At 35.5% G+C, this 18,525-nt stretch overlaps 1 protein-coding gene across 4 annotated transcripts in view; it reads right to left on the reverse strand.

The window, feature by feature from the left end:
* EEA1 (early endosome antigen 1) overlaps positions 1-18,525 on the reverse strand; it is a 135,058-nt gene that overhangs the window by 70,640 nt on the left and 45,893 nt on the right. For all 4 annotated transcript variants that reach the window (XM_045588333.1, XM_036455146.2, XM_036455149.2 and 1 more), the window contains 7 exons: positions 17,686-17,740; positions 17,505-17,570; positions 11,615-11,654; positions 10,639-10,752; positions 9,901-10,022; positions 8,702-8,857; positions 2,394-2,510 (listed from right to left, as the gene is read on the reverse strand). In XM_045588333.1, coding sequence (XP_045444289.1) covers positions 2,394-2,510; positions 8,702-8,857; positions 9,901-10,022; positions 10,639-10,752; positions 11,615-11,654; positions 17,505-17,570; positions 17,686-17,740 — 670 coding nt within the window. The remainder of the gene's footprint in view (positions 1-2,393; positions 2,511-8,701; positions 8,858-9,900; positions 10,023-10,638; positions 10,753-11,614; positions 11,655-17,504; positions 17,571-17,685; positions 17,741-18,525) is intronic.

Raw genomic sequence — 18,525 nt, forward strand, 5'->3', positions numbered from 1 at the left:
CCAGATGGTCACTGACCCTATGCTGGGACCTCCCCTATCACAGGGCTGACTGGTAGACATATCTGAGTCTCCATCAGTCTGAAGTACACTTTTGGCTCCACCCAGGGGGTTCCCTGAGACTCCACTCCATCCAATTTTCAGTCACACCCAAGCTTTCTATAGAAATAGCATGTCCTGGCTCAGGCTTCATATTTTGCTAAAATCTCTCAAACAAGCTGCAGATGGTTACAGCATGCCCCAAACCTATCAATAAAAGGCCCAAGGCCTAGTACTAGCACCAACCTGCTTTGTCTGGGCACCTGTAAGCAGCCATCTGCAGATCCCTCTGTTGTTCCTGCCAAGTAGTCCCAAGCAGTGGCTGACTTTGTATCTCCCTGGAGGCCCGAGAGCCAGTGCTCCTGGTGGAAAGCTTCAGACCACAGCAGATTACAACTCTTCACATCCACAAGTGACACATACAAGGTGCAGACTCAATGAGCATCAAAGCCACACTGAAGCAAGTCCTGCTCCTTAGGGGTATTTCCTGCACAGTAACTCTCCCACTATAGACTCAGCTGGTCCTCACAGCCAACTGGCCTTGAGTTCAATTCCTACCAAGTGATGCCAATGGCAGTAAAGGCTCAACTACAAGACTGTGCATACAGCCCACATAGGAGTGCACCTAGAGTGTTCAGATCAGGTGACTAGAGAGCTAAGCCATTGGGCCCTATTGCAAACATACTACACAAGGCCACTCTACCAATTCCAAAAGACATAGCAGCTCTACCTAATACATGGAAACAAACACAGGGAAGCAGCCAAAATGTAGAGACAAAGGAACATGTCACACATGAAAGAAATGGAAGCAAGCAAATGACTGGACACAGAGTTCAAAACTATAGTTATAAGGTTACTTGGGATCTTCATGAGATTTTCAAGGATTTTAGTGAGAATGTTAAAGACATAAAAAAGGACCACTTAGAAATTAAGCATACAGCTGAAAATGGCTTGGCTCAGTGGATAGAGTGTCGGCCTGTGAACTGAAAGGTCCCAGGTTCAATTCTGGTTAAAGGGCATGTACCTTGGTTGCGGGCACATCCCCAGTGGGGGGTGTGCAAGAGGCAGCTGGTCGATGTTTCTCTCTCATTGATGTTTCTAGCTCTCTATCCTTCTCCCTTCCTCTCTGTAAAATCATCAATTAAAAAAACATATTAAAAAAAAAAAGAAATTAAGCATACACTAACTGAAACAAAGAATAATTTACAAGGATTCAACAGTAGAGTGGGAGGATTCTGAGAATCAAATCAGCAATTTGGAATATGAGGAAGCAAACGCACCCAATCAGAAGAGCAAAAAGAAATAAGAATCCAAAAATATGAAAATAGTGTAAGAAGCCTTTGGGGCAACTTCAAGCATACCAATATTAGCATCTTGGGGATACCAGAAGGAGAAAAGAGAGAGCAAGATATTGAAAACCTACTTGAAGAAATTATAATAAAAAACTTGCCCTACTTGGTGAAAGAAATAGACTTACAAGTTCAGGAAGTGAAGAAACATATAATAAAAAAGAAGGAACCCAAAGAGGCCCACACCAAGACACATCATAATTAAAATGCCAAGGGTTAAGGACAAAGAGAGAACCTTAAAAGCAGCAAGAGAAAAGCAGGTAGTTACCTACAAGGGAGCACCTACATGACTGTCAGCTGATTTCTCAACAGAAACTTTGCAGGCCCGAAGAAAATGCAAGAAGCAGTCAAAATAATGAATAGCAAGGACCTATAACTAAGATTATTCTACCCAGCAAAAGCTCTGTTATAATTTAGGGTCAGATAAAAAGCTTCACAAATAAAAAAAGTTAAAGGAGTTCATCATCACCAAACCAATATGACAGGAAATGTTGAAAGGTATTCTTTAAGAAGAGAAGAAGATACTAAAAATATGAACAGTAAAATAGCAACAAATATATATCTATCAATAATTGAACCTAAAAATTAAAAAATGAACAAAAAATCTAATGAACAAAATAAACTGGTGAATAAAATAGAATCAGAGACATGAAAGCATGGAAGAGACTGAAAAATCTCAGAGGGAAGAGGGTTGGGGAGGCAGGAAGAGATTAATCATTTCTTACCTATGGACACAGACAGTAGGGTGGTGAAGGCCTGGGGTTGGGTAGCAACCAAGTAGAGGGGAGCAATGGGGGAATAAAAGGGAGACATCTGTAATATATACTCTCAACAATAAAGATTTAAAAATACAACAAAAAGATGATGAGTTCTGGTAGTTGGCTACATGACACTAAAAAAATATATAGAACATATCACATTGTACTGTGTCCAATATAAAATACACAGGATCAAAATTTAAGATACATAAAATCAATTCCCAACTATATGTAGTTTTAAAATTCTCACCTGATTTTTTTGTGTTAAGTCATTAACAAAACTTTTAAGTTTTTGTAATTCTTGCACATACACAGCAACTTCCTGGGGCCCTTTGGCAAGTTCACTCCTTAGCTGGCTTATTGTGGCCTAAAAAAAAATAGAGCAAACAGTTAATTAAAAAATAAATGGAAGCATCCAAAGGCCTTAAGATTATATATATTTTTGTCGCTGCTGTAAAACTGAAATAATCCTTAGAAGTTTCAATTTGGTTCTTCACCCTACCACCCTATTGCCTGCCTACATTTAATTTACCTAAAAATGATTTTTAAAATTTATCCAAAATGCACATTTACTTAATAATACATAAAATAAAAAATTATATCCTACTTTATGCATCTGAAGTACATATGAAACTGCAAACTTGAATTTACTGGCTTTGAAACTGTACATTAACTTTCCTGAATTTGAAGAAAATATGCAAATCATGCCTAAATTTTCTCCCAATTACTATAGCATAACTTTTTCTTTTTCTTTTAAAAGCATGTTAAATGCACATATACAACAAAAAATCACTTTGAAATATGGTGGGTCATCTTTTTTACTATAATGGTGAGTATTTGAATAAAGAAGTTTTCAAATGGAAGTTATATACAGTTTCATTAAGCTGGGTCACTCTATGATCAGGTATAAGAGCTGAATATGAATATGCTTTAATACATTTAACTTTTTTCAAGAAAAGTAATTTCTTTTTTTAAAGCAATGGGTCATTAAAAAATAATATAAACTTCCTATACATGAAAGTTTTAAGCATTAAAACTTCCTCTTTAGAAAGTCTAAGAACTGCTTTTAAGTATGGTTTCCTGTGACATTAACAAAAGAACTTTATGTTTCTAATATTGCTTTTTGGATTTACTTTATTTTTTACATTCCTAAAATTATAATTTTTATCATCTATATTCTTTATTCACATGTAAACTTTATAATATGAATAAGACAAACTTTAAAATGTTTTCTTTCTAAACACATCAGCAGTTACCTACATCATAGATTATAAATAAGTCTTTCAACTTCAAGGAAGAAAATTAAGAAGACTACTAATTTATTGTGATAAAAATGCCAAAAGGTCTTTTATTCTACTTCTTTGGAAACCCTTCCAGAATGTGTGGTATCACTATGATGAAATTCAACCAAAAAAGGCTCTTTGTTCTAGCCATACTGCCTTTCTTCCCTATTTCATTTTTTATCCTCACCCAATGATATATTTATTGATTTTTAGAAAGAGAGGAAGAGAGAGAAATAGAAACCTAGGTAAGTTGCTGCAACTGAGAATCAAACCCAAATTTTTTTGGTATACAGACAGTGTTCCAACCAAGCCACCCAACTAGGGCCCTTTCCTCTCTATTTAACAGGCCAAGCTCATCAGTGCCTTGAAGGCTTTAGCACTTTCACTGACTCTGTTTCCTGAATCCCGCTTACTTAGTTCTTCTCGCACATAAGCTCCTTGAGGAAATCTTCCTGATCATATCTAAAATAGTCCCAGATTATTGTCAGCTCCACACTCCTTTGTCTTACAGCACTTGGCATTAACTGACTCTCTACTATAATTTGTTTACTTAGATACAGAGGCCCAGTGCACAAAATTCATGTACAGGGGTGTATGTCCCTCAGCCCAGCCTGCACCTTCTCCAATCTGGGACTCCCTGAGGAATGTCTAACCATTGGGACTGGGCCTAAACGGGCAGTCGGACATCCCTCTCACAATCCAGGACTGCTGGCTCCCACCACTCACCTGCCTGCCTGCCTGACTGCCCCTAACTGCTTCTGCCTGCCAGTCTGATCACCCCCTAACCACTCTACTGCCAGCCTGATGGGCACCTAACTGGTCCCCGGCCAGCCCGATTGCCCTTAACTGATCACCCCTAACTGCCCTCCCCTGCAGACCTGGTCCCCCCAACTGCCCTCCCCTGTAGGCCTGGTCTCCTCACAACTGCCCTCCACTGAAGGCCTAGTCCCACCCCCGCCCCTCACCCACTATCCTCTCTTGCTAGGCTGGTCTCTTCCAACTGCCCTTCTCTGCCAATCTGGTCACCCCCAAATGCCCACAACTTCCCCAGCTGGCCATTTTGTGGTGACCATCTTGTGTCCACATGGGAGCAACCATCTTTGTCCACATGGGGGAAGCCATCTTGTATTTTGGAGTGACAGTCAATTTGCATATTAATTCTATTAGATAGGATTATTCAGCTTCCACAAAAGAATACAATAAGCTTTATGAGAGGCAGGCACTGTCTTATTCACTGTTATATCCCCCACTCCTAACTGCTGATACTTAGGCATTCAAAAAAATACTCTCTAAAAGAATGAGTGATTCTATCTCCAAGGGATTAACAGATATTGTTCCATGGAAACCATATATTAGATGTATAAATAATTCATATTTCTTGGAGCCATATCATTGAATTCAACATTAAACTTTCATTCAAAAACTTTAAATTATGAAATAATTAAGAAAAGATATTTCAAGCAAACATCCTGCTGGTAGTTTAGAATTATTATTATTGTCCTAATAGTCTACTACTCTTACTTAGTAAAATAATTACTTAAAGATGGCTAAATATGTGTATGATTAAAAAAACAAAAATGAGCATATCTTTGAAGTTCTGAGATTGCTTTAAAACACAAAAATGCCAAATGATGATAGAAGTATTACTAATATTAAAAGTCTTCCAAAAACACATTACCTCAAGTTTAAGCATCTCCATTAGAAAGCAGAAAAAATAATAATAAAATGATGGATGAAAGGTGGAAAACAGGACTGACAAAAGTACACACTGAACACACAATAAAAATGTCAAAAGTTACTGCTAAATCTGATGTCTTATATTAGCATACTTTTAAAAGATAAATACTTTTTAATAACTATGCTGAATATAATCATACTTATTCCATATCGTTATCAACATTTTAGCTTTTAAAACTAAAATTCAAATGAGTTTATTTAGAATAGAAATAAAATTCTTAAAAAATTGAAGACCACACTGAATATAAGTCAATTATAAACTTTAATATTTTCAATAATGTAGGTCCTTACAAATAACTTTTTAAAGTTTTAAATCCTTAATTTCTGATCTATAAAATAGCTACTTAGTATTTATAAAGTACTTTCAAGTTTTTTAGAATGAGCGATTTATATGCCACTTAAAATATCTAGACCTAAAACTGTCAATAAATTCGTAAGGTATATGTATAATAAAAGTAATGAAACATAAGGACCTATGTAACAATGCACACCATGTTATATATCTTCAGTCTCCACTAGGAAGACCAAATAAATCATTGCATTTTTTAGCTTCTTTGTTTTCTTTTAATGTGTTTTGTTTTTCATGCTAATTTTTAGGTTCAGTAAAATAGTTAATACATAAAATGAAATGTTTTCAATTAAGTTCCTTAAGTGCTATAATTTACCAACACACTTGGCTGAGAATAGAATTAAATGTTAATAAATTAATAAAATACATGCCATATATTTAGAGAGCAAGCAGAAGCTAAAAACAAATGCAGTTATAAATAATTAAATGAGATGGAATATATAGACAGAATTTTTTTCATGTAAATGGTGTGAGACACAACTCAAAATAAATTTTAAGCTATACTTAATATAAATATTATAATATACAATATGGTAAAATACAAAAAGTCATAACAACAAGTATTAGGGTTAAGTTTAACAGCACAAATTTAATTTTAAGGCAAATCATCAGATCACCTAAAATTGAAGGTAGACTGACATAGAAAGAACTCATACTTTGGGTAAGACTTGAGTTCTAATGCCCACTTCTTAATATTAGGTGCATGGCACTGAATCTCAGATTCCTTACATATATAAAACAAATTTAAAACATTACTTAACTCACAGGCTTAAAAGAAACAAATGGGACTATATATTTAAAATGCCTAGCATAGTATCCAAAACTAGTGGTACTCAAAAAATAAGTTTGTTTCTAATAATATTACTTTATTATGCTACCTTTTCCTCAAGTTGTTCAAAATATTTAAAAAATAATGAGGTCTCAATCACTATATATCTATTAACTAACTAAGAAGGGAGTATTATCTATGATTTAGTAATAATATAATATATTAAATCACCAATTATTCAGCAAGAATAAATCCCTTTATTTTAAAATTTACTTCAAAACACAAGCGTTTTTTATGAAAACTTGAAAGAACCTCTTCTCATTACATATAAAGATCTTTTAATCTACATGAATAAAAATATAAATTTTAAAAAATCTTCATATCAAACTTAAAGAAATTAATTTTTCCCCCTTCTTTTTTAATGTTTTTACTTTAGAAAGAAAGAAACACCAATGTGAGAGAGAAATATCTTTTGGTTGCTTCCTGCATGTGCTCTGACGGGATTGAATCCACAACCTAGGAATTTGTCTTGACCAGAAGGTCTTTGGTACATGGGATGACACTCAACTAACTGAGCCACAACAGTCAGGGTTAAACTTAGAGTAATTCTTAAATAAAATATTACTCAAAAGTATTTTTCCATGTGTATCTTCCCAAAATGCAAATAAATATATAGATATTTATTCTTTGTTCAAATTCTACTGGTATAACAACTATAATACCATAATTCTCAGCTGGAAAAGATCAAGGAGGATTGCACTTTAAATAGACATATTCTGAAACTGCCATTAATGTGATTCAATTTTAGTCACTCCATTGCATTTGTTTTGAAATTTCAAATAACATTAAGGGAACTTTTCATTAAAACAGAATGATTTTATTTGTAGACAGGAAGATTTAATAAAACGTAATTCTTGTAGCACAGAAGTAAATGATTAGATTCACTCAGGTTCAAGTATTTCTACTTTGGCATTAGCTAAATGGGATTTCCCTCATGATATGTCTTTGATTCAGCCTCTCCTTAATTCACATTAGGAGCTTTTAACTGTCTTCAATTAGTTCATGAAGTCCCTGAAACTGCTGGTAAAACTGTGAGATTATGTATTATTGGGCTACGAAGATCACTTTTGGGTATTCTGGACCTAAAATTCTTAAACTTTAAATTTTGAAGTGTTAAGGCTCATAAAGCCTCATATGCCTATGTGTGTTGTACCCATAGACCTTCACCATTCCCCCATTGATAAGATACAAGAAGTAAAAAATGGCATGAATTATCAATATTTAAAATCCAGAGCTCAAAATATTACTAAATATGGCCGGGACCAGTTTGGCTCAGTGGATAGAGCGTCGGCCTGCGGACTGAAAGGTCCCGGGTTCGATTCTGGTTGAGGGCATGTACCTTGGTTGTGGGCACATCCCCAGTAGGGGGTGTGCAAGAGGCAGCTGATTGATGATTCTCTCTCATCGATGTTTCTAACTCTCTATCCCTCTCTCTTCCTCTCTGTGAAAAATCAATAAAATATATTTTAAAAAAAAATATTACTAAATATGAATAGAATAGCTTTCAGACCACCAGCTTTAAAACTCTAAGACAAAGATACAAATTGAAAGATCACTATAACTTTACTTCTAAACTGAAAATATAAAAAAACTGAGGTCCACATCACAAAAGAGAGCTTAGGAACTACAAATAATAGTATTCATAACAATATCTCTTATCATATAGTAAAAGGGATAAAGGCTGGTATTTTTACACAAATATATTTGTTAGATATCCTAGAGCTTATCACATGCTGACATAATTATATAAGGGATTTACAGGCCAAGGTCATGTCATGTTTGAGGAATGATAGAAGGAATTGAGAATGTTTAGCCCAAAGAGAAAAAACTCAGAGTAAATATGAACAGCCTTCAAATATCTCATGAGGAAAAGAGAATTTAATTCTTGAGGAGAACTGGATCTAGTGAATGTAAATTACTACAGGGAAATGAATGTTAACTCAATGGAATGGCTGACTTATTAAGAAATATGAATCTCTACATCATCTAGCAAGAGTTGTATATCACTTCTCAGAAATGCTTCCTTTACCCCTACCTAATTGAAATAAACTCAATTACCACTTACTAGCCAGGAGCAAATTTAACTTTAAATATCATCTCTACACAATATACATCATTTATTAAATTGCACGTTAAACATTTATGCAAACATTCTTCTCTAAATGCCTAGCTACATAAAGCAGAGACAAAAAGGTGACTCTCAGACCATATTGTCTATATACTAATATTACTCGTAGAGAAAATGAAAGAAGTGAAATACTGTTTTGAAAGGTCACTCAGAAAAATCTCAAATCCTGGCTTCTTTCTACCGTATAAACAAGTTAATGTCAATCACATTTAAATACACTGAACTTCATTACCTCTGAGTTAGCATAATCTGCTTGTAATTTTTTGCACTCATCTTTGAGTTTTTCAGATTCTCTCTCACGTTCCAAAGTCATGTTATCCATTAGTGTTTGAACTTGGACCAGTTCTTTCTTTAGCACAGCAACATCTTCTATACCAGGTCTTTGAAGCTGTGAAGCAACAACACGTTAATTAAAAATTACAATGAAAAACTAAAATTTTAAATATTTTCAATGGTTCTTCTACAAAGAAATCAAAATGAAAACAATCTTTAATATCAATTACTGAACTCCAAACATCAAACACTGATTTCTTCCCCACAACAAGCCTCTTCTCTTCTTTAATACCATTACCACTCAAGGTGCAAAATAGCAAATTCACAATTATCTACATTTCTTCATTTGTTTTCTTTTCCTTTACAAACTACACCCATTGGTAACAATCACTTGATAAATGTTTACATTCCTTCATTTTCTATTCTATAAAAATGAAGGAGATGTAAGCATAATTAGGATTTGTTGCAGACTGAATGTAGTTGATTTATTCATTCACATAGTTATTGATTGTTAAATAAAGAACAGAAAGGAATCAAGAACAGATCCAAGGTTGTTAAACCTAAAGGAAGAGTGGTGAAGATATACAATACCAATGACAGAAATATATTATAGTTAGGAGGAATATGATGACATGATATTATACTTACTGAATTTTTTATTTATCTTTATTGTTGAGAGTATTACAGATATTCTCCATTTTCCCCCATTGGCTCCCTCCACCCTGTTCCTGCCCCACCCACCCAGGCCTTCACCACACTATCTGTGTTCATGGGTTATATACTTATTAAATTTGAAATGAAAGCTAGAAATACAACTAGAAATATCCTAGAAGTAGGTGGATTTATAAAACTAAAGAGCAAGGGAAGGTCAGGATCAGAGATATACAGATATGGAAAATATTGTACAAAAAAAGACAGATGATATTACGATAAAAAACAACAAAAACGTTAAGATTATAAATTATGTATCATAAAATTCCGTTTTGATTTAAAAATCATATCTAGAATACAGGAAATAGACAGAAGAACTGTAGGAAATTTTTTTATTTCCTACATTTTACCGTACTCAAGCTATACTTTTAAATATTTTTCATCAGAACAGATATTTGAATTTAGAAGATTATAGAGGTACACTCTAATAAATGGTTTGTAAATTACCAGTTCAGTCTTCAGATCTTGAATTATAGTTTCCTCTTTGTTTAATTCTTCTGACAGATGTGACGCTTTTTGTTCAGCAGCTTCTCGAAGACTCTTTTCTTCATCATATTTTGACTTTATATCTAATTAAAGGCAATTAAATATATATTAAATATATATATTAGTTTCATGACATTAACTTTAAGAAAGAACGTCTTATAAATTCCTATACATTGCATTGCATATCTATATATTACTTAATTCAGATCCACTGTCCTTAGATAACCATAAATATGTAATAAAAGTATACTGCTGATTACAGGAAGTAACAAACTTAATAAAAAGCTTTTGTATATATAAGTATTCTACTAAATAAAATTTTAGTGTATATTTAATCACATATAATAGTTAACATTAAAGCATGTAGTTAAAAAAATAATAACATATGTAACCAAAGGTTACATTTATACTATGTTATTTAACATCTTCAAAATGTTGTTAACCTTTAAGATACCCCAAAAGAAAATTTATCTTCTCTAAAATTCAAGAAGAATTTTATAGAGAAAATCAGTCCTTTGAAGAAAGTAGGTGGGACAAACAAAATAATTTATATAGTAATTCTGTTATTAAGTTCCAATAATCACCACCAAAGTCATAATAAATACTTTATCACTAAAATACAATGTTTATTTCTAGGATGTATAATGACAAAAGGAAATGAAACTGACATGTTAGCTAAAAAATTCTTAATCAATTTACCTGCAATTTCAGTGGCAAGTTGTGCTGCTTTCTGTTCAAATAAGTCCTTCATTTGTTTAATATTAAAATTTTCTGTTTGAGCTTCTTCTAATTGTTGTTCCAAAGAGTGAAGTTCTACAAAAAAGTATAATATTTACTTACATATAATGTTAATTACAAGTTTCTAAATTGTAATTACTCATAATCATTGCTGTAAAAACAATTAACATGTCTATTGCCAATTACCAGTATCTTCGTATTTTAAGAATTAAGCATATCTGTCTCATTTAAGACACAAGTCATAGTTTATAAATATGTAAAATAAATGAAAGAACTATTTAGCATCACATTAAACAATCTACAAATACTTGCTTAAAAATTATTTTGATTTCGTATTTCATAGTTATTTTTCTATATCTGTCAACTGACTCAAAAAGGAATATATTCTGCTTCTCTGATAAAATTTGTAATAATGTGAAATGAAATGAGAAATGGTTTAAGGAAAACAATCAAGGTCTTCAGTAAAATAATCAATTAAAAATATGTAGGCAATTACTAATATTTAATTCTCATTAAAAAAAAAGAAATTTCAGAGGGAAATTAAATATAGGAGAAAATTAAACTCAAAAATAATTTTGATTATTCATTGAGCACTCCTCCAGTTATAGTCAGTTACAAAGATGCTAGTTTCGTCATTTTAAGAGAAAAAGAGTACATCGCTTTGATTAATAGATTTAACTTTTCATTAAGTAACCATGTTGATTGATGTAATATTCCAAAAGTTTGTAACTTCAGAATATAATGAACTAAGAAAATACTAGTCGTTTTTACTAAATTGTTTAACTATAAAGTTCACGGGTCTATTACTATTATCTTCACTATTTTAGAACAATTAAAATAAAACCACAAAACAAAATTCATACAGCAGACATAAAAGAAAAATAAAAAAATAAAAAAGGATGAGAAAAAATAAAATATCTGCTTTAAATAAAGTTACCTGCTGATGAATCAGCCACCATTCCATCAGGTTTAGACACCTCAATTTAAACAAAAGACATAAACAAATTCATTAAAAAAGAAAGTAATACTCTTACAATTGCCAATGCTTAAAAAAAATATCTAAAAGCCACAATCAATCAGGAAAGTAATAATGTATTGATGAAAATTAATTTTGACCGGCTCACATTCTTTCTGATCTCTACGGCAGTGATCAGCAAACAGCAGTTTGCAAGCCATATGAGGCTCTTTGGCCCCTTGAGTGTAGCTCTTCCATAAAATACCAGGTGCGGGTGCACAGGTACAGTGCGATTGAAACTTTGTGGCCCATGTGCAGAAGTCAGTTTTTGGCCTGGGCGAGTCTATTTTAAAGAAGTGGTGTTAGAACACTCAAGGGGCCAGAGAGCCACATGTGGCTCGCAAGCCGTAGTTTGCCAACCACTGCTCTAAGGTAATACTAGGCACACTGGCATAATAATTAACTATATCTCACTGGTTCTAAGAATGTTTTTATGTTGACCTGTAAGAAAATACCATATGTGTCTTGCAATAGATTACATCTTAAATTCCATAAATTTAGTAATAAATATAAATTATCCCAATTAATAAGTAAATATATCGGGTCTAGTAATAATTAATGTCGTTTTTAAACATTCGTTTAAAATCTTGCTTGGCGTTGACTTGTATTGACATAACCTTCAAACACGTAGTATCTACAGAACGTGTGAAGTGCAATTAACAAGTTTTGCTTGAAAAAGTTTGTGTTTGGTTTGGTTTCTGTTGCAAAACTAGGGCTAAGAAGATGGCGGATGAACAGCATATTCGGCACTGCATGCTTTACGAGTTCCAATTAGGAAGAAAAGCAAGTGAGGCTGCAAAAAACATCTGTAGTGCTCTTGGTCAAGATGCAGTGAGACCCAGAAAATGCCAGCGTTGGTTTGAGAAATTTCGCGAGGGAAATTTTTCATTAGATGACAAGAGTGGTCGAGGCCGTGTGTCCGATTTTGATCAAGAAGCTCTTCAAGCTCTTTTGGTGCAAAATCCTCAAATTACCCAACAAGAGCTTGCGACAACTTTAAATTGTTCACAAAAAACAATTTCCAATCAATTGCGTGCACTTGGCAAAGTCCAAAAGTTTGGAAAATGGGTTCCTCATGAGTTGACTGACAACAACTGTAATCAAAGAGTCACAATTTGCAGTTCGCTCCTCTCTCGTCAAAACCGTTTGACGTTTTTAGAGCAAATTGTTACCGGAGATGAACAATGGGTGCTGTGTGTTAATTTGAAAAGGCGGCCTCAATGGTTGGACAAAAATGAGTCTCCGCAGCCCACGCCAAAACCTGACTTGCATGCGAAAAAAGTGATGTTGTGTGTTTGGTGGAATTTTTAAGGAATTCTTCATTATGAACTTTTACCATCTAACCAAACCATTACAAGTGCAGTGTATAGTGCCCAATTGGAAAGGTTAGCCCAAGCTTTAAGAGAAAAAGAACCCGCGCTGATTAATCGGAAGGGCGTAATTCTTCACCACGATAACGCACTACCGCATACTGCAAGAATCACTGCTGAAAAACTGCGCCAGTTGGAATGGGAAGTTCTCCCTCAACCTGCATATTCTCCTGATATTGCCCCTTCCGATTACCATTTGTTTCGTTCTTTGCAAAACTTTCTTCTTGGAAAAAAATTTAATAATGAAGAATGCCTCAAAAATGCATTGACCGAATTTTTTGCATCAAAATCACAAGAATTTTACAACAGAGGGATTAAAATGCTTCCTGAGCATTGGGCACAAGTAGTAGAAAACAACAGCAACTATATTGTTGATTAAATTTTGTTGTATTGTTTAAATAAATTCGATTTAAAAAAGTATTAGAAAACGACATTAATTATTACTAGACCTAATATTACAATTGTAAATCAAATAATTCAGCCAGCAAAATTCGATCTACACTAATTAAAGAGAAACATGCAAATTGACCATCCCTCTGCTATGCCCACCTGACAATCAGGAGTGAGTATGCAAATTAACCCAACAAATATGGCAGCTAGAGTGAGCAGGAGGCTTGCGTTGCCCCTGGTGATGAAGAAAGCCAAGCTTCCAGCCAGCCCTGACCTCTGTGTGGCCAACCTGAAAATGACCCTCACCCCTTACCCAGGCTGGCCATGCCACCATGTAGTAAGAGTCCCCACTGGGGTCCTGGCCAGCCTGCAAACAGCCATCAGCCCCTCACCCAGGCTGGCCAGGCACCCCAGCAGGAATCCGCACCCTGAAGCAGGTGTGGCCAGCTTGAAAATAGACCTCAGTGCCTTACCCAAGCTGGCCACACACACCCCCAGCAGGGACCCTCCCCCCATGGGGGTGTGGCCAGCCTGCAAACCACCACTGGCCCCTCACCTAGGCCACCCCACACCCCAAAGGAACCCCCACCTTGATCCATGACACCCTTCAGGGCAAACCAGTCGGCCACCCATGCACCAGGCCTCTATCTATACTAATAAAAGGCTAATATGCTAATTAGACTGGGACACCTTCTGGATGTTCTTCTGGACAAAACCATGATGGCAGGGACGAAGAAGAGGTGGTTAAAAGCCAAGAGGGGAGGGTAGTTGTGGGTGATCAGGCCAGTAGGGGGGGGGGGTCAGTTGGGGGTGAGCAGACCAGCAGGGGGACCAGTTGAGGGTGAGAAGGCCATCAGTGTGGGTCAGTTGGAGATTATCAGGATGGAGGGGGGCAGTTTGGAGTGAGCAGGCCAGCAGGGGGCAGTTGGGAGTGACCACACTGACACAGGGGGCAGTTGGTGGTGACCAGACTGGCGGGAGGCATTTGGGAGTGAACAGGCCAGTGGCAGGGGGCAGTTGGGGTGAGCAGGCAAGCAGAGTAGTTAGGAGCAATCAGGCGAGCAGGTGAGTGGATAGGAGCTAACAGTCCCGGATTGCAAGAGGGATGTCCAGCTGCCGGTTAGGCCTGTTCCCTGTAAACCAGGACATCCTTCGAGGGGTCCCATATTGGAGAAGATGCTGGCCAGGCTGAGGAACACCCCCTCCCCCATGCATGAATTTCATGCACTGGGACACTAATACTATATTTGAAAATTTACATAAGATAAATATGCCATGGAACTATCACTACTAAAAAATTTGGCTTTAAAAGCATAAACTTTTAATTCAGAGTCACAAATCATTTTTAAAAGAAGCAGAAATAAAAAACATATTCCATAAGGTTTAATTTATCACATGGATTAGGAACAAAATAATATACTGCCTTGTCATTATTGTTATAGTCTAAAGAGTTATACACATATGATACAGTTCGTTTAATAAAGCATTTCATAGTATATCTGATTCTTTTTCCATCCATTGATTTGGACATTATGATTGCTAAGAATCAGCAATATTCCAAATACATTTCCCCCTAAAGGTAAATCCCCTAACAGGTCAATTTACACCTTGTACTGTAGAGAATTTGTTAAATGTAAAACAGTCATCTCAAATATAATTAACAACTTCCTAAGATAATTCAGCCCATATTTGATTAGTTCTTAATAACATCCATGTAAAAGATGAGTAATCTATAAATATTTTAGATTAGAAAACACCATCTCAGTTACAGAGCCTGAATAGTAAAAAGACTGATATTGTGTTGCCCACTTATTTGTTTTTGTCTTTTCTAGTCCAAATGACAATTTTTGGTGAAAGAAACTAAAAGGCAAAAAGACTGATTGAGAGTCATAAGATGCTAAGATAATGTTCAAAGGGATCACCAATTCTATATAATAAAAGGCTACTATGCAAATCAACTTAACAAGCGGTCATTATAATATGCAATGACCACCAGAGGGTAGATGCAGAACATTATAAGTGTGTGCAGCAGGTGGCAGAGTGCGGAATATGGTAGGCCTGGGCCACGGCAGGATAGTGGAGCAGTTGAGTGAGGGTGCCAAACCAAGCCGGGGCTCCGGTCATTGTCATTGGGTTGAGCCTCTGGTGGTTACTGAAAATTACTTGCACCCAGTGCTTGCACTTGCTGCTAGTGCCGGCCCTGCTTACACCCATGGCTGGTGCCAGAGCCGCCGCTCACACCGGCTGCTGGGGCCCAGTGCCGCCCCCAACTGCTTGGCATAGTCAGCTGGTGTGAGCGACAGCTGCAGGTGCTGATCACCCCTGAGGTTTTCGCCACATCCCACTCCTCCCAAAGGGTGACCAGGGCAGCTGCTCTCACCCATTGAGAGTGTGCTCACACTCATTGCTGGCACTGGCCTCAATCACTCTGCATAGTCAGTGGGTAAGGGCAGGGCCTGTGCCGTCAGCATGTGGGAACAGTGGTAGCAGGAGTGGGGCTTCAGGCAGACAGGGGACCCAGGACCGCTGTGGGAGGGGCCAGGCGAGGGCACGGAGGATGGGCTGAGACCCGCCCCTGTGCCCACTGCAGCCTTGCGACCCACAGTTCCTTTTCAAAGTGCACGAATTCATGCACTAGGCCCCTAGTTACTTTATAAAATATTAGAACTACTGTTGAAGGGCATTCATTTTATTCTTACAAATGAAAATTATAGTCCTAGCACAGTAAAAAGTAATTGCTCAGTGGTTAGAGCGTCAGCCTGCAGACTGAAGGAAGCGTCCTAGGTTCAATTCCGGTTAAGGGCATGTACCTTGGCTACAGGCTCCTCCCCAGCCCGGGTCTTGTCTTGGTCAGGGTGCATGCAGAAGGCAATCAATTGATGTATCAATCTCACACATCAATATTTCTCACTATCTTTCCCTCTCTTTTCTACTCTCTCTAAAAATCAATGGAGCCCAGCCTTGGTGGCTCAGTGGACTGAGTGTCGTTTCATGGACCAAGAGGTCCTGGGTTCAATCCCCAGTCAGGTCACATGCCTAGGTTGCAAGCTCGATCCCCAATAGGGGCATGCAGGAGGCAACCAATCAATGAGTCTCTCTAATCACTGATGTTTCTATCTCCATCTCTCCCTTCCTCTCTGAAATCAATATAAATATTTTTAAAAATTAAAAATTAAAAAACTTTTAAAAATCAATGGAAAAATATCCTGTGAGAATTTTAAAAAAAAATGAAAACTATATATGGATTTGACAAAATTCATTATTCCACAATTCTTTATGCAATTTATGTAATTTTAGTTTAAAAGCCAATATAATGTTAGTATAAAATCATAAGTGGTTAAGATATTTACTTAGAAAACTATGAAAAATCTAGATAACAAAAAAAATCTCACTCAGAGATATCTACTTTTGATGACAGTGATTTTCCTGTTTTTTCTATATTTTTATGTAAAGTCATATAATATTTACATGTGTTTATGTATACGTACACATATAAATATTTTATTCTGTTTTTTGAAACCTAACAGCAATAAAAGTTTTCCCACGTTTTCAAACAACAGTTAATAATAGTTCTTTCCCTATGAAAAGACATTTTAGTCATTTCCAACTTGTCACAAATTACAAATGCTTTGAAGAGTTTCACTACTGTTTGAACCTATATTTTTTAACCATTTTGGTACATTGTTAAAATACAATAATGTAGCCTAATTTTATACATACATACATATATATATATATATATATATATGTGTGTGTGTGTGTGTGTGTGTGTGTGTGTGTGTGTGTATACACACACATATATATTTAAAAAATCCACAGGTAACTGGTTTTTAATAGAGCACCATTAAGAAGTTATCTCTTAGATACTCGTTTGCATTCATTAGAATTACAAAAGATATACACTGTAGGCAATTAAACCCAGGAAACAAATTAGTAAATTGTTTATATCAAACCATCTGCTTATAAACAAAGTGCTGTGCTTAATTTTCAACAATGACAATAATCAACCAATAAATACAATAAACACACTTCAAGCATTTAAAAACAATTACTTGCTGCTGCAGCCCTTGAAATTTTTCTAATTCTTTCTTTAATTCTTCTGAGTACCATTTTTCTTCCTAAAAGGGGGAAAAAAAAGAAAAAAAAAAGAAAAAAAAAATTTATTTAGCACATTTTAAAAGATTTACTATCTGAAACACTGAAAATAAACTAATATAATAATATTTTTCTTACCTTAAGTGAAGCCTGTAGGTCTTGGACCTCTTGTCTAAGTAGTGTTACATCATCTCTAAACATATAAGCAGGGGAGGGATGGATAATTAATAATATTCTTCAGTGAACAACCTACTCTCTTAACAAATCATGGCTAGTGGGAGTATACTAATATTCTAGTTTTCTCAATTAAAAAATAAAAACTCTTATAGATTTTATGTACAGTGGCATATATATATATATATATATATATATATATATATATCTCTAAGGAAAATAATTTTATTCCTCAAGTTCATTGTTTGTAAATGGAAAAATAATTTATCACAGAAAGAATGATATAACTGAAGACCAAATGGTTAAGCCAGAAACAAATCTCCCATTAATTTACCAAAAATAAGAATATTTTCCTATTGGAATTAGCATAAAATCTAAATTCATTAACAAGGACTATAAAATAGGCACCATCTCGTCCTTGCCTTATCAGTCTACCCCTATTCACTAGCTCTAGCAACACTGACTTATTTCTGTTCCTTGAGCCTGATATGCTCTTTCCTGTGGAAACTTCTCACATTGTTTTCCTCATCTAAGAGTCAGTATGACAAAGAATGGTAAGCCAAAGACAATTCTTGGCCCTTATGCAGGAGAGATTCCATGATAAAATACTTTTGGTATTACCCCTCTGGATGTTTGGACATATCTTCCATTGTTGGATTGTAAATAGCAAAAAAGAAATTCTCCTTATTCCTTGCCATTATTAATTTGCCATGGTAGAAGACGCAAGAATTGGGTTGGAAAAGTGAGGGGACATCTTATAAATAGGAGCGCCTTATATATGGAAAAGTTCGGTAGTTTAGGAGG

Source organism: Pipistrellus kuhlii, unplaced genomic scaffold, assembly GCF_014108245.1.
Source record: "Pipistrellus kuhlii isolate mPipKuh1 unplaced genomic scaffold, mPipKuh1.p scaffold_m20_p_3, whole genome shotgun sequence".
Taxonomy (NCBI): Eukaryota; Metazoa; Chordata; class Mammalia; order Chiroptera; family Vespertilionidae; genus Pipistrellus; species Pipistrellus kuhlii.